Source organism: Leiobunum rupestre, chromosome 6 (genome assembly GCF_980474605.1).
Source record: "Leiobunum rupestre chromosome 6, qqLeiRupe1.1.hap1, whole genome shotgun sequence".
In the NCBI taxonomy this organism is placed as follows: Eukaryota; Metazoa; Arthropoda; class Arachnida; order Opiliones; family Sclerosomatidae; genus Leiobunum; species Leiobunum rupestre.
The window spans coordinates 41,343,800-41,365,390 of NC_143389.1; the positions used below are offsets into that span (position 1 = coordinate 41,343,800).

Sequence of the window (21,591 nt, forward strand, 5' to 3'; positions counted from 1 at the left end):
TCACTGGTTACATAATCGGTGTACAGGCAAACTCTAATCCTCGGTTTTTTAATTTTCACTTAACTTGAATTTTGTGTACAATTTAAAATATTTTAATACCTTTCTGTGCGCAGAAAGATTTAACAAAATTAATTTATCATGGGTAATTCAGGTAATTATGAATATTGGACATAATTTATGAACGGTCCCCAGTTACGTCAACAGCGACTCTGACGGCGCCCAGCGGCGATTCAATCGATTCGCATCCATTTTAGAAGTTGCGTCCCGAGTGAGGAGGTTCCTCTCGATATCGAAATTTTACGTTGTTGGGAAGATATTAATTGAAAAGATTATCGTTATAATCAAATTAAAGAATTCTAGAGTTCTTATAAGTAGAAATTGCTTTTGGGTAAAGAACTATTTTCTCGGAAAAATGGCCCAAACTTCTGAACGTCGAATGAATTTAACTGCTTTGCAAAGAGTTGATGCAAACATAATTGACATCATCTACAATGCTAGTCAAGCAGCTTTGTACAAATTTAATCCCAAATCAAGCGAATGGGTGAGATATTGTTTATAGTTTTCTTCTAAAATGGTGATGGTTAAGTAGAGATTAACAATATGGGAAAAATCAAATGGATGCTAGGCCTCGGTAACCAAATTTTATAAAGAAACCGTTAGAAGAATCGTTATCACCTAATATCGTTAACAAAGGCAGGAAAGCTCTAAAACATCTATGTGACTGGTTCAAGGTGGCATTAATTTATTCAAGAACGTAGTGATTTTTTTTGAATAAAATAAGCCTTGTATTACGGCATAGTTCATAATTTATTATTATTAATTTTATAAGTAAAACTTCTGAGTTATGTAGTCAATGGTTAATTTGATTGTTATAACCTTCATATAATCTTACTGAGTAGAATGCACAGTTAAAGGTTAAAAAATAATGTTGAACTGGTGCCTTTAATATACATAATTATTTATATTTAAGGTAAATATTGTAACTAAATCAATAATTAAATGTGTTTCAGGAAAAAACTGAAGTAGAGGGTACATTCTTCATTTACACTAGGTAAGCATCAAAAGCATGAACAATTAATAATAATCATTGCTAATAAAAATACTTCTACAAAGCCTCCATTTAACGTATATTCATTAATTTTAACCGTGATATGAAAGGTGAAAAAATATAAAAACTCACCCTGACATTCCTATGAATTTTTCCATCCTTCAAAAAGGATGATCTTACAAAAAAAAGTTTATTCCAAAGAACGGATAATTCTATAGTTGACACAGAACCAAAATATTATGGCCCATTAACACTATCACTGATGGAAATTCATTTTTTAAGAAAGGTATAACTCAGCCAGCTCAAGATGATAGGCTAGTTTTTTGCGAAGAAGCTGTAGAAGTTCTCTTATTTTGTACTGTTGGCCATGTGGAATTGTTAAGAAAGGCGGAAAGTTCTGCTGGCTTGGCCTGCTCTGTTACTTAAAATATCTTCCTGGGAGTGGAGAGGGAAGGATAGAAAAGAGGGATGTTAGAGGAGGGGGAGATTCTGGAAGAAGCCGGGAATCATTCTGGGATGGGAGGCCCTAGCTCTGACTCCATTACAATATTTCTCCTCACATCCCATTTGCTTCTTACTTCTCTACGGTAGCCAAAAAAATTCGGCTGAAACTAGGACAAGGGAAAATGTAAGAGGAACAGAGGGAGAGAGATAGTCACAAGGCGCAATTGACGTAGAAACTTTTTTCACAAGTATTATTTTTGCTTGAAAACCGCAATAAAAGCTTCCTGGGGGAGTAAATGCCATTTCTTGTCAAAACTCTGGTGTTAAGTGGCCAAATTGAAAACATTGAATATTCTCTTTCAGACCTGCTTTAACGATTTTATAATTTAACAAGCTAATTAGCAATTTACTTAGAAAATTTTTAATACGGGAAGAAAAATGACTAGCCCTATATGCATTAAAAAAAGTCCACTTTTCCATAGTATAAATATAATATATATCGTATTTCAATATAAATAAAAGTATTTTATTTAAAAATACGAAGCATGACTAGTTTCGGTAACAACTCTGATGGAACCAAATGCTTCCCGAAACTATTTGCGCTTCGTATTTTTAAATGAAATATGAAATACTTTTATTTTCACTATGTAAAAGTGGTCTTTTTAAATTTTTACTAGAAGCTCTATACATATTTCAGATGTGTAATTATGGGTGTAGTGTTTTTATTGTGTGTTGGGAAAAGCTGAAGTCTTTATTAGTTATTAGTATATGGGTAATTTAAATATTAACTAAATTGTCCAGAAATATTGTACCACAACATGGCTTTATTGTAATGAACCGACTGAGCACAACAAATCTAATTGAACCCATAAATGCTGGTATTGAGTTTCAGCTACAATCTCCGTTCTTGTTATACAAAAACGCAACAGGTTAGTTATTAAATGTTTGAGAAGTGCTTAAAAATGAATCACCTCCTATAACTTGAATTTTTTTTGGGGGGTTAAGGACAAATATTTGGGATCTGGTTTTATGATGAATCTGAATGTGTTTGCATTGAAGAAATTCTCAATAGGTTAGAAAATTTAAATTTTAAAGCGTAAATATAACCATATCTAATGAAATTGTTTTGAATTTAGGCTTTGTCAGTCTGGTTCAAATAATCAGTTAAACGTACAGTCATCCCAACGCCAAAGGTGCGCTTCGGAAGGTGACAAAATGCACAAAGGACAGTCTGTAAACAAACAAAAGGGAGGCCTAGATATCATGACACTATTGTGCCAGGCTCAGCAAGAATATGATAAAGTAGGAATAATTTTTTTCAGCCTACCGTAGCAATTCTGCAAATACGGTTTTGTAAGAATATTCACCTACACTTTTAAATTGTTAATATATTACAATAAGCTTAAATAATTATTTTTTAATAAATTTTTTTTCAGCTAAGAAAAAGCTCCAAACACTCTAATATCAAGTCAGAACCTAAACCTATTACCGAAAACCCGACTATGGGTGTGTCTAATGTCAAGAAGGACATTGTGAAGCCAACCCCTTTACGCATAATAAATGGCTCTAATATCTCTGGGGATGACAGCTATGATCAAAACCTAAGCAATGGCGCTTCCAATTTGAGCTCTTCTAGCAAAGGAACCGCACTAGATGTAGCCACCCTTTTCGCTCAAGCCAATGCAAGTGAAAAACAACTGCAGCAACAACACATTCAAGTGGCATCTTCTCCTGGCTATAGAAATCCAGTTGTGAAAAATGAAACTTATTCAGCATCCGTCAAATCGGCTCCAATCAAAATACCCGCAAACAAAACGAACGAGCTTCAAAGATTGTTTTCTAATCCAGCCAATAGGGTTGAACATATTGAGAAACAACAGTTGAATGAACTTCCAGTTAATACAAATAGGGATAGAGCTACTTCTTTTTCCGGAGTTCCTGGACCTTCTATTTCAACAAACGATTGTTTAGAACAAGACATTAAACACAAACTTAATTTGAACACATCAAGAAATGACTCTGCTTTTGATACGGCAGTTTTAAATACGTTACCTTCAAATGATATAAATGTAAATGTTCTGTTACCTCATTTACTTAATAGACGCCACTCTGTTAGTCCCGCCCTAACTACCATAACTCCCGCTGCTTTATTGGCATCTAATAAACCTCTGATCACGACGGAACTCGAAGGACCAATCATTACTCCATCTATGTTTCAGCAACCCAATGATCTCTCCCCAGTTCAATCGCCATTTTTAAATACACCTCAATCATCCGGATTGGACATGGCTTTTGTAAGGTTAAGTTATGAGGGAGCTCCGCAAACTGATTCTTTTCAATGGTTTAAATTTTTTTAGGGAGTTTCCCCGATAAATTCTACAGCAGCGTTGCTTGGATCTTTCAATTTTACCAAGCCTTTGAAAGGTTTACCAAATCAGAATCAAAGACAAAATTTGACAGTTGGTAAGTTGAGCTATTTATAGTTTTAACGAGCTCAATTATCAGTGAGACTAATTTTACATTAAGCAATCGGCTCGGATCTAGATGGACAATCAAAAGACGTTCTAGCCCTCACTAAAGAACATCTGAAGGAAGCGCTAATGTATCTTCTTCAAGTATATATGATTTCTTTCCAATTTGAGTTTTTATGATTTTTGGTCAACCCTCCTTACAACTTAGTCAAAATTTTTATTACCACCTATAGAGTGACGATGAATTTCTGTCCAAAGTTCACGAAGGCTACATAGCGAGCTTGAAATCACAATTGGGAAAATTTCGCTTCAAATCAAACAGCTAGATAGCGAGATATTAAATATCCTCAGTTTTTTTTAAGGGTCAATATAGGACTTTTTATTATTTGCAAATTTCTCAAAGAATATCAGTATTTTTGGATTTAAAATTTTACTTTATCTATGGTCTAGGTTTTTTATATGTTTCATTTCTTCAAGACTTGAATGACATAGCATTTTGCCCTAAAATAGGAGAATGGTGCTTTTTATCTACTTTAATTCGCATTTTTCTTTCAAAAGAAAAATTATATTTGTTTCGCTATATAGAAAACCAAACCATAGATTATTTTCGCAAAATCATCTAGTCTAAAGATTTTTGTAACTATGAATTTAAGATAATGGTGGATGTTTGTTTTAATTTTTTACAGTATATGGCTTAAACAAAGCCAATTAAGTTACTTTTAATCAAATATTGTGGTTGAAACGCCCATTTAAAATGCGGGAAAAAAACTCTTGCCCTGTTTTCCGTGTTATATAGGTAGAAGTTGTATATTTAGATATTTTGTAGCTAAATTCCTAAAACCTTGAAACATTTAAATTTATTTCGGCAAGTGTAGTTAATTTTTGTAGTATATGTATCTAAATACGATGTTATCGTGAATTATAGATGCCTAGCTTATATTCATTTAAATGCCCCAAATTTTAACATCTTAAGACAAGCTGGGGAAATGTAATTTCATAAGTTAATTAACAGTTGAGGTTTCTGGGTTCAATAGATGTCTATTGAAATATTTACCTAATGAAAGACCACTAGCAAGCATAGTCAACCTCAATTGACTCCAGAAACATCTAACTGTTATAAATATATTAGTTGAAAGTTCGTAATTTATAAATGAACTTAATGCCAAAATTACACAAAAAGTTTTGTGGGAATTCTAAGAGATATATTAATTTTAACAAATATCTCTCGCTGGTATTTTTAAAAGAAAATTGTACCAAAATATCAGCGTTACCAGAGTAAAGTGTGCAAATTAGAAAAAAAGAGTAAATGTATAAACTTCAATTCAAGTTGTTTATACAGTTACTAATATTTTGGGATATTAAATTAACAAAAGACAGTGTTTGCCTTTTAATAATGTTAATTTAATGATCTGATCAAGAAAAAAACCGAATTTTAGATGTAGTTGTTTGTGAATTATTTTAAAAATATTGCTTAAATTTTTAAGATATTGGAATGATGATAATTTTTTCTTTCAATTGGAAATTTAAAAAGGAAATTTTATTTACAGCATGTGGTTATAATTAGGCTTCTTTTGACTGGTTTATTAAGTAAATGCCACAGCTAATAATGAAAATCATAAAATTAAAATCATTCTCAAAAGAAGATAGAACAAAATTATTGTAGTTTTTGAATATTTTAATTAAAACAAAATATTTTTATTGGCAGTATGAAATTTGCGTGTTCTTTATAAACCACAATTTCTTAAAAGCTTTAACGCGGTAGCGACTTGGTTTCTTGGAACAGGTCAATGAACCGTTGGAGGTAAGCCGTTCTGGAAAGAGCAGTTTGGCGCGCCAATTTCAAAACTAAAAGAAACCATTTTTCGCGGGCCAGACGGTTTTCTTGAAACAGATTTGCCACTCCGTAATTCCAGCAGGATATTGCCATGAATTCGAGCTTCAATATTTAAATAAAAGGGTCTTAAATGGACGCTATTTAACGGTAAATACGAAAATACCTCTGAAATAGAAAACCGATGTTGAAATCTGCACACGCATTCAACAAGCTGCTCGAAATATAGATTCGTTTCCTCTTCAATATCCGTATTTTTTAAAAGTATCTGCGTGAAATCTCATTTTTTACTCTACTCAGTTCAAAAATATTAAATTTGTTTTACTTTCAGTACAAATTGCGTTAGCTCAACAGATTCTTCCTGGAATTCCTGTACGAAACCTTTGTCTATGCTTGAAATTGTAATCTCTACCAGTAGGGAAACGTACTGGCTCCCTCTCTCCTGTAACCGAAATTGTGGTCTTCAAAATGTCAGCGGGTTAAGGCCGCCCTAGCAAACGCGTTGCGAGAACAGTCTAGCGCGGACTTAACTTGCCCGTTGATGGTTGTGCAGAAAGATTTAGTCATGGACCAAAAATCTACGGGTCTCGCAGTTCACAATTTTTGACGAAATGTCCAGGAGCGCTTTAAGAACTCCGTTCAACTTCTAGCGCATCTGCATGATCTTACCAGGTGTTGAACTTTTGATACGCAACGTGGTCAGAAATAGACTGCAATTTTCGAAATTTGCATTTATTTCCCCATTCCCCGTATTAACGCGTCCATTTTAACCAGAACTGTGAGTTCATTAGATTCTTGGTCCATGATTTAGTGAATTCCTTACCAATAAAATCGCCATTAAAGTTTTATGAAATTGAAAGTCTACATTGCTTTCTCTAATCTGTTCCCACATTTTGCGCAGTCTTGGAAGGCTCTCGTTGTTGCAAAGCGCTTCGAATTTATAGAGAGCGATGATTCGATCGAAACGGGTAAAGCCCCGAGTTGGTCGTCCACTTTCCAACCCTTCACAAAGTTTCAAGTTCTCCCTGGAATACATAGACTTAAAAATACATCAGTATCTATTAACAATAGACCAAATTACTGGTTGATTTCATCCTCGTTGTCCGTCACCATTCCTTCGCGAACGATTTCCAATCCCTTCGTGATGGTAAGGCAACAAACGGAATTGCGACGGGTCGAGGCGATGGGGTCATTTTGGTCCGTTTCTTTAAGTAAGTTACAACATCCCAACATAATCTCGTACATTTCGGTTGGTTTGCGGCGAATGGCCAAGTTCCAGAACAGCTTTTCGTATCCTAGAATGACGGCGTTTCGTTCTTTAGTTGAAATTTTCCTCATCGATTGCGCCATGCTAATCACTTCTCCTATTCTTTCCTTCAACTCTAATACCGTTATCTGGCCTAAAAGTTAATTCAACACTACTCATTCTCCCTGATTAAAATATAATTATTTTAAGAATTTACTCTGGGAATGAAGGAGTAATCGAGTTAGATACTGGTGACAACTTAAATGCAGCCGAATATTGAAGTTTTTCTGAGATAACGCCTTCTTCATACAGACTTCCAAAAGTTGGTCATTATCGGTTTCAATCGCGGCCGCGCAAGCTAGAACTATGACTGGACATTCCTCACTGTCATAGTGTAACCCCATGGCGGTATCAACTGTTAAAGTATGATAGCTGAAATCTAAGTTAAAGTAGGTATAGTAACGACCTTACCCAATTTAGAGAGTAGGTCAAGGAAATCCTCATCTTTGCTTTCCAATAAGCTCATTTTCATTTGCAGGAAAATATCAAAGCGATTGAACTGATAGCATTTCGTCAAGCTCCAAATGTCAATCGCTTCACTGTAATTCCCTGTAATTGAATAACTGTAGCATAGTTGTTTACGAATGAAGTTTAATAACTCCGTATGCCGATTAGTCTTTTCACTTTCCGAACTATTCTTTGAGATTTTATGAAAAAACTTCATCCATTTCACGGCGTTGTTTCTACATGTTATCGCTTGAAGAGCTCGTGTTAGCAGAAGTAGTTCCAAGATGTTGTCATCAACGAAGGTCAGATGTTCCATGTTTAATTCCAGTAAAGAAGCTGCTTCGTTTACCTTATCGGTAATCAACAATGTTTCAATATGTATTCTGACGGAAATTTTATCTTTCTGAACTGCTCGACTCAAAAAAAGGTGAGCCAATGATGATTGACCGGCGTCCATCATCAAGTGTAGGATTTTCTCGGCGTCTGACTGCTCCAGAAGATTTATTTTTGGTAGTAGGGAATCGTCCAAGAATTGTTTAACGAAGATAGTCTTTCCGGAACACAGAACGCACTTAACCTGTGACACTATAATACTCGATTCTGGTGCGAGGGAGAAAGCCATCTCGAAGGCGCTTCTTGCGTTCTGCCAAAATATTTTCGAGTTCATCTGAAGGTAGGCTTCACCCGTTAACTTATAAACTTTCAGTTTCAATTCCAGTACGTCAGAATCGTCACAAAACTGGCAAGATTCCTTTAACCAGAATAAGGCGTTGTCCAAATCTTTTCTGTCGTAAGCATCAACGGAAAAATTGTAAGTGAGAGTGGCCAAGTAGTCCATTTGATTCGGTCGTTTCAGAATTTCGCTTAGCCTCTCTAAACATCGCTCAACTTCGTCTAGATCGCTTTTCCAATATGATAGCTCCAACGAGATAGCCAAAAGGGCGAATTTCTCCTCGTTCAGTTGCTCTCGATCTATTCCGGAAACGTCTTCCAATAAGTCCACCGTGTCATTAAGATATTCTTCTAATTTGTCTGCCATTCCGCAACAGAAATCGGCGTTTCCTAAATTTTCCGCGGCCAACCAATTGATCGTAGCCTTCAGGGAGGAAGATAAAATGCAATGACCGATTGTAAATGATTTTTTGGGATCACCATGGCTCAAATGCCACTTGAAGTAATAAATTGAAGATAAATTTTGATAAATCAAAGCTAATGTACAGACGTCTCCTTCAGCGCTTAAGTTGTGGTAGTGAGTATTTCCGAAATCTAATAACTGGTCGTGCCATTCTTCAATTTGAGTTTCAAAGTCAGGATCCTCTATCATTTGGTCTTGGAATATTTTGGTATGATACTCCAGAAGTTTTTCTCTGAGTTCTTCTAGAGAATTTTTGCCAAGTACAAATTTAGAATGGGAGTACGTTTGAGCAATTTCGTTTCCAATTTCATTTTCTGGTTCTTGTACCGTAGCTTGTACAGTTTCAACTTCAAAAACCACGTCGTCTTCTTTTGGGGGTAGCAGTGTATCATTTATGGTGACAGTCGGAATAGCCATTTTTTTCTATAGATATTAAAGCAAATCTATGCGTTGTCGTTTTTAAGTACCTCAAAAGAATAGTTTGAAATCCCGCTTTTTTTCTCTCGCAATACGATTAGTTGACGCCATTAGTGACACCGTTGATTTTATCCAATGGCTATTTACGTAGAGGGCAGTAAAAACGTAAAATTCGTCTTACGTGGACGAAAGTGACGCCTCGGCTTTTGCAAGTTGTGTTAAAATATTTGTGATTAATATTAATGTATTCTTAAATTTAGTTTATTATCATTATTTTTTGAAAATGTATGTTTTAAAAAGAGACAAAAAAGATGAAGAAGATGGTAAGATTTTACTATTAATTGAGCTATCTTTCGTCGAAGCAAACGTTCCGCGGAACCGGGCGCATTTAGCCTCTTGACTTGTTAGTGCCTTGGTCGTAAATCGGCCATCCTCAATTGCCAACTTGAAATATGCGTCAGATATCCGAAACCCATCATTAAATCTGTCCATTATCAGATTAAAAATATTAAAATATACGTGAATTTTTCATTTTTCTAGCGATACAATAATGTTTAAAAAGAAACGTGGCCTAAGTAAAATATCATAACCCTTGGTTAGAAACATATCTTGTACATCTACAGTCTAGATATACCAGATATGTTATTGAGTCTTTCAAATATCTTTTTTATTGTATTATACTTGTTTTGTACTGTTTAGAATACGTTATTATTTCTTTAGGTCCCGGAGGTAATCCATTTAGTAACTTGGAAAAAACAGCTGTGTTACAAGAAGCCAGAACATTTAATGAAACACCAGTCAATCCCAAAAAATGTGCTCATATTTTAACCAAAATATTATATCTTCTAAATCAAGTAAGTTTCAATATAAATTTAAAACATATACTTGGTTTTTAAATGTTATTTATTAACAGGGTGAGCAGTTGGGAACAGTGGAAGCTACTGAAGCTTTCTTCGCGATGACAAAACTATTCCAATCAAAAGACACAATTTTAAGAAGATTAGTTTATCTGGGCATAAAAGAGTTGTCGAAAGTCGCAGAAGATGTTATCATTGTCACTAGTAGTTTAACGAAAGATATGACTGGCAAAGTAAGATCTTAAAATTATCAGTTTGACCAAGGGTGTTTAAAACATTTTGATTTTAAATTCTAGGAGGACCAGTACCGTGCGGCAGCCATTCGTGCACTTTGTAAAATAACGGATGTAAGACTCAACATAATATTGTACTATTTGATATCTTACTAAATATTATACTTCTCAACCTATAGAGTAGTATGCTTCAAGCTATTGAACGTTACATGAAACAAGCCATAGTGGACAAAAATCATTCAGTTGCCAGTGCTGCTTTAGTATCTTCCTTGGTAATAATTTCAAACAAATTAAAATAATTTATCAGCTAATTTTCTAAGTAAATGTTTTTCTAGCACTTAATGTCCATTAGCCCTGATGTAGTGAAAAGATGGGTGAATGAAGCCCAAGAGGCTGTCAACTCGGACAGCGTTATGGTACAGTACCATGCACTAGGTCTACTGTATAGAATACGTAAAACAGACCGTTTAGCCGTTTCCAAATTATTGACAAAATACACAAGATCGCAGTTGAAATCACCTTACGCTGTTTGTACACTAGTAAGTTCATAGGATTAATAAACTCTTTAGTTAATGATACTAATGGTTCGGTTATATCAGATAAGAATAGCTAGCAAGTTGATTGAAGAAGATGAAGTTGGGTAATGATATTTGTAAAATTTCCAAATCTGTATTGAAATATATTCAAAAGTTTTTTTTATTACAGTCCAGACAGTCCTCTATTTGAATTTGTGGAAAGCTGTCTTCGCCATAAGAATGAGATGGTTATTTATGAAGCTGCGCATGCTATTGTTAACTTAAAAGCCACCACTTCTCGGGAATTAGCACCAGCCGTTTCTGTTCTACAACTCTTTTGCAGTTCTCCTAAACCCACCCTCAGATTTGCTGCAGTTAGGACTTTAAATAAGGTATCCACTGTATTATTTTTTTCCTATATCTATTTATATTTCTAACTGTATTGGTCACTTTCTAGGTTGCGATGACTCATCCAGCTGCTGTTACTGCCTGTAATCTTGACTTGGAAAATCTAATAACTGATGTCAACCGCAGCATAGCGACTCTTGCTATCACTACTCTCTTGAAAACAGGTAGCGAAAGCAGCGTTGACAGATTGATGAAACAAATTGCCTCATTTATGTCGGAAATCTCGGATGAATTTAAGATTGTGGTTGTCCACGCTATTAGGTCAATATTTAAGATTACGTTGATAAAGGAAGTATTCTAATTTTTTTACATTAATACGCAGGTCCTTATGCCACAAATTTCCTCGTAAACATTCAGTGATGATGAATTTCCTTTCCTCAATGCTACGAGAGGAGGGAGGCTACGATTACAAAAAGGCCATAGTGGACACCATCATCAGTGTTATTGAAGAAAACCCCGAAGCCAAAGAAGCTGGTCTGGCCCATCTTTGCGAGTTTATCGAGGATTGTGAACATACTAGTCTCGCCGTTCGCATTTTGCATTTGTTAGGCAGAGAAGGACCACGGACTTCTAACCCTTCCAAGTACATCAGATTTGTCTACAATCGCCTCATCCTAGAAAACACGCCAGTTAGAGCTGGTATTGTGTTCAAGAATTTTTAACCATAAAAAGTTATTATAGTTAATAATAATTGTTATTTCAGCCGCTGTAACTTCATTATCTAAGTTTGGAGCATTCTGCGAGGAACTCCTACCAAATATTCTAGTGCTGCTCCAACGTTCTCTGTTAGACACTGATGATGAAGTCAGGGATAGAGCCACGTATTACATGCAAATATTGAAGGAGAAACAAAAAGCTTTGGGATCTATGTACATTCTCAATGGTATTCAAGTGTCTCTCGTTGGTTTGGAGCGGGCCCTCCACCAATACACGATGGAGCCATCTGAAGCTCCCTTTGACATGAAAACAGTGCCTCTAGCTACAGCGCCACTCCTGGAAGAGAAGAAACCAGAAATTATTTCGGTTGGAAAACCAACTGTTGAGAAAGTTGCCGCGACTAGACAAGATATTTTTGCTGGTGAGTCCTCAAGCTTTTAAAAATTTTGATCTAACGAAGCTGTTACTTATCTCTGTTTACTTTCTTTCTCAGAGCAACTATCCGCTATTTCTGAACTTTCAAATTTGGGACTTGGCCCACTATTCAAATCATCTCAGACAGTTGATCTAACAGAATCAGAAACTGAATACGTCGTTAGGTGTATCAAACATGTTTTCCAAAATCATATTGTCTTTCAGGTTATTATCTTTGCGTAATATATTTTCTTTTTCTAAATTTATTTCAACTGATTATTTTGTTAAACGTAGTTTGACTGTACCAACACGCTGAATGACCAAATATTGGAGAATGTGCGGGTGGTGATGGAAAATTCTGATGGTTTTGAGCAGTTAGCTTGCGTAACAACCAGCAAACTTCCTTACAATGTTACTGGAAATATGTACACTTGCATCGCCTTACCTGAAGACCCACTCGCAGTAACGGCAACATTTAGCAACGTATTGAAATATTTGGTTAAGGACTGCGATCCAAATACAGGAATTCCAGATGATGACGATGATGGTTATGAAGATGAATATGTGGTATGATTTCTTTGGAATGAAATTGTTAAACTTTGTTTAATATAATCATTTTCACGCGCAGCTTGAAGATCTAGAAGTATCCGTTGCTGACCATGTTCAGAGGGTATTGAAAACAAATTTTGCCGCAGCTTGGGATGAAGTTGGTCCAGAAAATGAACTTGAAGACACATACTCTCTCGCAACTGTTAATTCCTTAGAAGGTATTACTTGTTTCCAAAAAACTTGAGTTCAAATTTCTGAACTTTCTTAATGTTGTACGAATTATAATTTTCAGAGGCTGTAAAGAATATAATTCAGTTTATGGGAATGCAGCCGTGCGAACGCTCTGACAAAGTGCCAGAGGGTAAAAGTGCGCATACTTTATGTATGTCGGGAGTTTATAGGGGAGGCTACGATGTGTTAGTACGAGCCAAATTGGCCCTGAATGCAAGTTCGGATGGCGGAGTTACTATGAATTTGGCAATTCGAAGTGCAAATCCCATAGTAAGCGAGATTCTAGCATCCGCAGTTGGTTGAATTCATTTATACCGTGAATTTTTCCTCATTAAAAGAAAAATCTTACGTGGGAATTAAAGCCGAAAAAGTTATATATTTAAGAAAAACTCTGAAATAAAAAAAAATATACAAAAAGTTGAAAAATATATCTTAAAAAATTTAGGAGATGCAAATTTTGTTCAATTGTATCCGAAAGAACCACATTTTTCAAGTTTTTGCTTTAATAGCGAATATTTAATTATGTTAAACATATATTTTCATTTTACATACATAAGGGTGTTTCTCGTATCTTAAGTCAAAACTTTATATTTTTGTTAAAGTTTCAAATTCCCCATCCTTTTATAAAATTAGTGGATTTTTTTAAATATTTGTCATTTTCTACGTTTGGTCTCCCACCCTCTCGTATGAAAAATGGAAATTTATAAAACATTACCAGAATGCCATTATTTCAACAAAACATAAGTCTTATTTAAATCTGTTCTATGGTATATGTAATTTGACATACAGAATTATCAATATTTTTCATCAGTATGCCTATTTAAAGTGTTTTATTTTAGTCTAAAATTACCATAAAAGAAAATGAACTGTCATTTTCAAAATAAAGGGAGGGATTTAATATAACTGACAAGAGAACTGTTATTTCAAAAAGTAATTTTCAAAAAATGCATTCTGTAAACGGTTTGGAGAATAAAATTATAGTTTGTTCTGTAAATGGCGCCTATGCTAGTGGAGGCGTGGAGGTTCATGGATAAAGGAGATGGGAATACAAATCAGCGTCCATGGACCATTGGGGAAGCTGCGTGGGTGCATGGAGAAATGGTGGGTGAAAGCAGATGTCATTTGAGTCCTTTGATCTTTATTCCAAAAACGTTTTTGGAAATAGACCCATGATGAAAGTTTTGGGGGCCGAAAATTAACATTTTTACCTGGCAACTCAGCATTTGGACGGAACATCCGTTTCCTTACTTCCGCCTGTATATTTCAATGGCGGTCACGTGGTTCAAAACGTCACAAACAGGATGTTCCGTCCAGAGGTCTCACTTAAGCCATGGACACTGAGAGATGCAGTGTCCATGCTTAAGCGGCCCCTCTTTTGTTATGGGTTTGTTGACGGGCTCGGGTATTTAAAATAAATATTATGAGCCTGAGACGAGACCGATAAGTTTTCACGTTAAAGCCGAGCCCGAGCTGCGGTATTGTGGATCGCGTATTGTAACTAGTGAGCCCGAGCTTGAGCCCCTGTTAAAATACCAATTACTTCGAGCTCGAGCTTGAACCCATTTCATGATTCACATTACTTGGAGCTCGTATTAAAAATTAACGTACTAAGAGATCAACCTTGAGCTCGACATAATACTTGAACCCGAGCTCGAGACTGATTTTGGTAGTTTTCTTATCTGAGGGGAGCCCGAGACCGATTTGAATACTGTTTTCGTATCTGAGGATGAGCTCTATCGTCTTCCAATTCGCGATATTGTTTAGCCCTAAGCCCACGTTCGAAATTTATTTTGGCAAAAAAAAAACGTTAGAATCTAGCGCGACCTAGCGCCGTCTGGATTCCGGGCTCAGGGCTGCCTGACCGCCTCCGACTGTCTTCCAGGTGTGCCAGTGATGCCGCTTGCCGGAATGGAGCTGGAAAACACGATTTGGTACATAAATTGTGCGATTAAACATCGAGCTTGAGCCTTTAGTAGTTTTAAAACATAGTGAGACCGAGCTCGAGGCCACCATTCTATTTGTAAGTAACTATAGTGAGCCCGAGCCCGAGACCACCCGTTGATTTGTAAATATAGTGAGCGCTAGGGCTTCAAAAGTCGCATGATGACTTAGGTCTAAGGTGGTGCCTTGCGTATTAGCCTAGCTGATTATTATATTTATAACTACAGTGAGTCCGAGCCCGAGACGGTTTGTGGGTGTTAAATCTACTGAGCTCGAGACGTCACATCGGCGGGGAAATTTAGATTGCGAGCTCGAGCCCGAGACCCGTCCAATAATTGCTGAGCCCGAGACCAACCGTAAGCTCATTTAGCAATTCGGTGAGCTTAGCTCGAGTCCAGCTCTTGGGGTTGACCTATGTTGACATGTAAAAAGTTGCTAGTGACATCACCGAGCAAATAGCGGAAGCGAATTTAAATATCGTAGCCATGGTGATGGTTTTGTACTTTTGTTGGGTTCAGAAAGCAACCGTTTTACATTAATATTTTAATATTAACACAAGCTACTTTTGTGTTGAGTGAAAGTAGTTAGTTAACCCGTGCCGGCCCAAAGCAAATTTTTGAATTGAGCGAGAACCGATTATTGCGCCGCCCTTGCTTGCCCCTAGTATACCCCTGTAGCAAATTAGAGTCGGGCCGACGTCGGCAAAGGGTACTAAACACTAAAGTCGGCCAACGGTCGTGCCGACCTTTGGATTTAGGGTCCAAATGTCCTAGGGGTAAAAGGGTCGGCCAACCGTCGGCCGCCTACAAAACGTCGACTCTTTACGCCTTTTAATAGACCCAAGAACCGACTCCGAAACGACGTCATCCCGACTTAGAAAGTACTGTATCATTAAGTCGAAACGACTTACTTTTTGATATTTAAGTGACTGAAAATGACAAAATAAAACCGTAAATATAGCTATATAAATAGCTATTTACATGTATCAAAAGTAAATAGGGGTAGAAAGTCTGGCACTTGGGTCCAACCGCACGACGTCTTATTTGAGGGGTAAAATTTTTGGGCTTCGGAAATGACTTCCCCCTCGCCTCTTTACAGGGACACAAAGGTATCGGTTGTACTCCGCCACGATGAAAAATAGTTCTCTATAAAATACGTGAATATTAAACTTTTGCTTTCGATAATTTGGTTAATTTAGTTCCTAAATAAAGTAGATATATGATAGAAACTAAAATGCGACATTTTAAAAATAATAACGCGACTTTTGAAAAGTAATAAACCGTAACTAGAATAATGATGATAAAATACGCGAAAAAGTAGATTAGTCCATAATTAAAGGGGATAATATATCTAAATCGTGGAGAGCGTGGCGCCATCTAAGAGCAGAGATCGGGACTAATTGGTAAATCTACGATGTTAAGGCCTAACAATTTGCAAGTTTAACTGAAATAATAGCTATAGCTACTAGCTTTTTTTGTTTATTTTACAATCGATATAGTAATTATTAATTAAAATCAACCGTTATCGAAGGAAATAATGGTCAGCATTTGACAGAGAGACTATTTGAAATCGCGAGGCGGTGATATGGTTGCCAGGGAATAAAATTCAAAATTTTCATCTTGAGCGCGGACCGGAATACCACAAATGCACTACTTCGCGCGTAATGTGCTATCCTTATTGGTTAGAAATATCTCGTGATCACTAGCTCTTCAAAAAGGGTGTCAAGCATGGCGGAAGGTAAAATCTGAAGGCAGTGATAGACTTTCTCCCCCTATTTACTTTTGCATGTATGTAGTTGGTCAAGTCCCATGAACGGGAGTGAAACAATGAGTTTATTTCCGTCAATCGGAAAGCTCTTGAATCTAGAGTACAGAGTTCTAGAGATTCTTGGGGCTTAGTAAACGTAACGATTAAATCTTCATTAATAATATCTTAGCCTAACATATTTAGCTATACGAATGTAACCTACTTGAGCTGAGATATTTTTAATAAGGAAACATTCTCAGATTGAATATATAATCTTTTTTGAAAAAATATAATACAGAAAGGAAGTTATTTTAAAAATATTTCAATTTGTTTTATTAAATCGCCAAAGTTTCACAGTTTTGAGCGATTAATTAGCAAACCGCGACCTTAAATCGACTCTTTGTGCTACAGGGGTAATAATTAAATGAAAGGTCTATTTTAAGTCGGATAATGGTCGGCATACCGACCATAAATAGTCCCAAAAAAGGATTTACGGTTTTAGTGTCGAAAAACGTTCGGACGTTTTTAGGTCGGCATTTGGTCGTCGACTATAAAGCGACTTTTCGAGCGTAAACCAACCCTAAAACGACTTCATGTGCTACAGGGGTATAAATATTTTTTTCCTTTATTTTTCTTTACCACTGAGGCACCCCCTGAGACTTGGCAACTGGAGCAGACGCTCCGTTGGCCCTATGCTGACAAAGATATATAATTTCGTGCACAAATTAATGAACTAAGCATTTTCTTGATGGGACTGCTTGAATTATCCATTCCTAAATTTTTGGCGAGGAAATCAATGCTGAACATGGTCTCCTAGCGGTTTTGAGAACAAACAGCGAAAAATGGCTTTGACTAACTGATGTAACCTAAGAAAATATTATTATTTTATAATTATTTATCTCTGGTCCTACTCTGGGACCATGCTGGGACAGACTGATAGATGCGCTACCTCATTTCCAAAAACAGAAAGATAATTATTTTTCATCTTTTTTATGTCAATAACGTAAATATTTATATCATAAGTAACATTATTCCTATAAGTATGACCAGTGGCGGCGTAAGGGGGGGGGGGCGAGGGGGCGGGTACCAGGTAGCCAGGGGTGCCATCGGAGAAGCTCGAGGGACGGGGTGCAAATCAGAACGATTAAACTTGAAGATTGTTTTTGGGCTCGAGGGGGGGGGGGGGTCAAAACGAAGGACCCGTGAAAACTTCTGCACGGTCCTGGGGTTGTCACAAAACATTGCCGCCCCGCGGACCCAGCCTTCTTCAGCCGCCACTGAGTATGACTCTTCCAATTTTTTTAATGCTAATTTACTTATCGAACCTTTTTTTGACACTGACACCAGACTCTAAGTAGCAACCGAATCATAGAGTCTATGAACTGAACTGACAAAGGAGACTACCCGAGGTGTTTCATAAGAGACGAGTCAGGCCGCCTATTTTTTACGCCCGACCCGAAAAGAAATAATATAAATTTTGTCCAATATAACCGGCCCGAAAAAAATTCAATTATATTTCCCGGGTCCGATTCGACCCGAAAAAACCTTAATAAAATTTAACCGGCCCTACCCGACCCGAAAAGAAAACCTAAAAAATTTTGCCCGACCCGAAAAAAAAATTGCCTGGACCAACCCGACCCGATCAGACTGAAATAATAGAACAGTAAATGCTTACAATGTTGCCAATGCTGATGCTACGTCTGTACTTTAAAAAATAGCCAACCATGTTAAAGATATTTTGCACCATTATGCACCTCCTGTTTAAAATTTTGCATATTAAAGGCTTAGGAATAGTTTTCTGAAGGGTCTGAACTGCTGAATTAAGTAGGGTACTAAAAGGTCAACGTTTTAAGTTTAATAGCCAAAAAAGGTCAAACACTCCGATCTACTGTTATGAAATCCAGAGAGATTACAGTTTTACCACAGGAAGGGGGAACGGAAAAGCAATTACGCCTGGGAAAGAAACTAGAGACTAGTCGGGTTGATTATTTTTTAGGCCTGAACCGAAGATAAATAAAATACACTTTTCCCGATCCGACCCGACCCAAAAAAATCCAAATAAATTTTACCCGACCCGAAAAAAAAACAAATTTGACCCGACCCGAAAAAAAAACCTAAATAAATTTTACCCGGCCCGACCCCACCGAAAAAAACCTAAATAAATTTTACCCGGCCCAACCCGACCCGAAAAAAAACCAAATAAATTTTACCCGACTCGACCCGACCTGAAAAAAAACCTAAATAAGTTTTAGTATTTTACCCGACCCGACCCGAGAAAAAAACCTAAATAAATTTTACCCGGTACGACCCGATCCGGAAAAAAAACCTAAATACATTTTACCCGGCCCGACCCTACTGAAATAATAGACACAATGTTGTCAAGGATGATGCCACCACTATAATTCTACAAAACCTTCCAACAGATATAGCTATAAGGTCAATCAACATAAAATAATATTCCATTTGTAGCTCATTAAGAATTTTTAAGTAGGATTTAAGCCCATTTGAGGGACCTAACCAATTCAATATTAATAATTCAGCAATATCAAAAATAAATATTGAAATCAACTTCTTTATCTCCTACCTTGAAATCTTCAACTGAAATATCTACAATTATTCCCACAGCACTTAAGCAGCTAGAAGTCACTGTCGCTGTATCAATTTGGGCTCCACGGGTCCAACTATAGATCGATTCACAATATTTTTTTTTTTTTTGCTCCTTATGAGCCATTGTAACGGGTGGGACAATACAGTCCGCTCGTCCATTTAATTAAACAGGTGCGAGATATGTGTTACGGCCACGCCAACGGGGGGATACTTGGGGATAGGGTTGGGACACCCGTGGCGGAAGTATGACAACCACCCGTTCGGGGATTAGTGGTTGTCCTCACACGGCCATCCACAAACTCTGCCTCCCCGAGATTCACAATATTTAACGAGCAAATACGACTTTAAAGGGGTAAAATTCATCCGAGGTAACGTAGTGATGGCGTTATTTGTTAGTAGATGGAGCTCTGATAGCAACATGACGTCATAATTTTGATTTTCAACGATTGGTTTAAAGTTTTCAGTTTTTAGTGGAGAACGGTTTTGTCGAGATTTAAAACACAAAATTATCTTCCCTGATTGGATAGTTTAAAATTGTATTATAGTGCCATCTATGGCGGAGAGTGTTAACTACTGTTAAAATTAATTGTGAGTTTAAATTACAAAAATTATATATTTTTAATAAGAATTTAAAGGACTATAATTTAGTAATTAATTAAAAACTTTTTAAAAAGTTTATTTTTCATAAACTTTATAGTGTCGCCATCTACCTCAAACATTATTAAATAGGAAGGTACCTCGGGTGGATTTCGCCCCTTTTTGCATATTTCCCTGAAGGCAATATGTGAATGCGTCTATTGGGTACTACGGGGTGCCAAAATAGGGGTGATTGCGTGGTTAATGAGAGCGCAGGGGATTGTGTACACTTGATTTTCCGTTGCTGCACTTTCGCCTCGCAGCAAGAGGAGCCAGGTTCGATCCCAGCTTATGGCACTGGGTGAAAACTCGGAACAACTACTTTCGCGTTGAGTTTGCCAGTTCTCTCCCCACTGGTTTAAGGGGTTTTCCCCCGAGATCTTCGGTTTCCCCTTCCACAAAAACTTGTTGAGGTTAACCGTAATAGTTAGTGTAGGGAGCTGTTGGCTCGAACGCGTGGCATGAAGGGCTTGCCACCACCCTCCTACGCATTGTAACCCGGCCACCTGAATTAATGGCTTCAAAAGTCGCATGATGACTTAGGCCTAAGGTGGTGCCTAGCTGATTATTATTATTATTATTATTATAACGTAAGAAAGGCTAGAAGGCGACAACTTTATCGGAAGGTATTTCTTAAAGCTTGGAAATCTGTGTTAACTTGTTTAAATAAACCATTCTATATTCGATTTAAAGTGCAAACTAATTTACTGCCGATTATGCCGTCGCACAATTAGCTCTACGTCTATTAGCTCTACCGACGACCATTACTTTCGAGATTATTGTAGTAAACAAACCGGTTTGAACAACCAAGGCTTAGGGGCTAAAATGAACTACAATATAGTGTCAAGTGCTGTTAATGCGATTAATTTGCAAATTAATGAAGTTTTCGGAGACTGCAGGTTCTAAAATTAATTTGCATTGTCAAATAAATATACGTAAATTGGTAAGTTTGGTAAATTTGTTTAAATTTTGATAAGTATGTTTAAATATGGGTAAATACACGTTAATTTGGGTAAATGCAAGTAATCTTGGATATATTTAAAATGAGGGAAGTACGAAATTGATTAAGTAAATTTTATAAATGAAACATTTTATTGCGATAAGAAAAGGAAGTTAAATAAACAATTAATAACAGTGAAATTGCACTACAATAGAATTTTCCCATTTAATGTGTATTTATCACAATTTACAAAAATTTAAGTATATTTACCTTTGACATGTATTTGCCCAAATTTAACCTGTTCTGAATTCTGTTTCTAATTAATTGAAATGAAATATTCGAAGGGACTTAAAATTTTCGGTTTTCCCATGTTAATTTCCGTAGAGAAATCAGGTTTTAAGTTGTCAAAAACATTTTCCGTTCCCATGGCAAAACGAAAGCCCATTCTTGTCCGCCCTTTTAGTGATTTTCAAGTTACACGAAAGTCTACTTACCATACCAGTTTGAACGAAATCGGAGATAAACACCTCGTGAGTTGAATATTATCATCCATTTCGACTTGGGAATATTTAGACGCTAGGGGGCACTGGGCTATGTGCTGAATTCATTCATGTTTGCTCGATAACTCTAAAAATCAGTTCGCTGATAATTTTTCCTAACTGTAAATACTTACTGTTATTATGTTACTTATGTTTATACTTACAAGGAGACGAACCGACGTGATTTTAACTGGTTTTGTTTACATTCCGGGGATAAGT

General features: G+C 36.6%; 3 protein-coding genes across 5 annotated transcripts; 2 read left to right on the forward strand and 1 right to left on the reverse strand.

Moving 5' to 3' along the window:
- Positions 1-250: 250 nt before the first annotated feature.
- Positions 251-5,669, forward strand: DCP1 (decapping mRNA 1). 2 transcript variants are annotated; one of them, XM_090178157.1, is made up of 9 exons: positions 251-541; positions 1,011-1,051; positions 2,294-2,421; positions 2,498-2,564; positions 2,629-2,794; positions 2,929-3,786; positions 3,850-3,955; positions 4,019-4,107; positions 4,197-5,669. In XM_090178157.1, exons 1-9 carry the CDS (start codon positions 413-415, stop codon positions 4,287-4,289), a joined length of 1,677 nt encoding a protein of 558 aa, XP_090034283.1. In that variant the 5' UTR covers positions 251-412; the 3' UTR covers positions 4,290-5,669. The 2 variants fall into 2 exon arrangements, with proteins under 2 accessions (XP_090034283.1, XP_090034285.1); XM_090178159.1 differs by having other exon boundaries at positions 4,037-4,107.
- On the reverse strand, positions 5,668-9,184 carry LOC149940982 (uncharacterized). The gene is made up of 7 exons (XM_090178154.1): positions 7,512-9,184; positions 7,258-7,455; positions 6,876-7,194; positions 6,618-6,819; positions 6,120-6,236; positions 5,961-6,062; positions 5,668-5,899 (listed from the first exon to the last, which is right to left on the reverse strand). Exons 1-7 carry the CDS (start codon positions 9,097-9,099, stop codon positions 5,714-5,716), a joined length of 2,712 nt encoding a protein of 903 aa, XP_090034280.1. The 5' UTR covers positions 9,100-9,184; the 3' UTR covers positions 5,668-5,713.
- Positions 9,185-9,268: 84 nt separating this feature from the next.
- Positions 9,269-13,907, forward strand: gammaCOP (coat protein (coatomer) gamma). Of its 2 annotated transcripts, none has more exons than XM_090178155.1 (15): positions 9,269-9,422; positions 9,820-9,953; positions 10,013-10,189; positions 10,253-10,303; positions 10,369-10,461; positions 10,525-10,728; positions 10,789-10,829; positions 10,895-11,096; positions 11,162-11,373; positions 11,435-11,751; positions 11,816-12,190; positions 12,263-12,408; positions 12,478-12,750; positions 12,812-12,950; positions 13,025-13,907. In XM_090178155.1, the coding sequence occupies exons 1-15, from the start codon at positions 9,383-9,385 to the stop codon at positions 13,264-13,266; spliced, it is 2,646 nt and encodes an 881-aa protein (XP_090034281.1). In that variant the 5' UTR covers positions 9,269-9,382; the 3' UTR covers positions 13,267-13,907. The 2 variants fall into 2 exon arrangements, with proteins under 2 accessions (XP_090034281.1, XP_090034282.1); XM_090178156.1 differs by lacking the exon at positions 9,269-9,422 and adding an exon at positions 9,472-9,674.
- Positions 13,908-21,591: the final 7,684 nt, after the last annotated feature.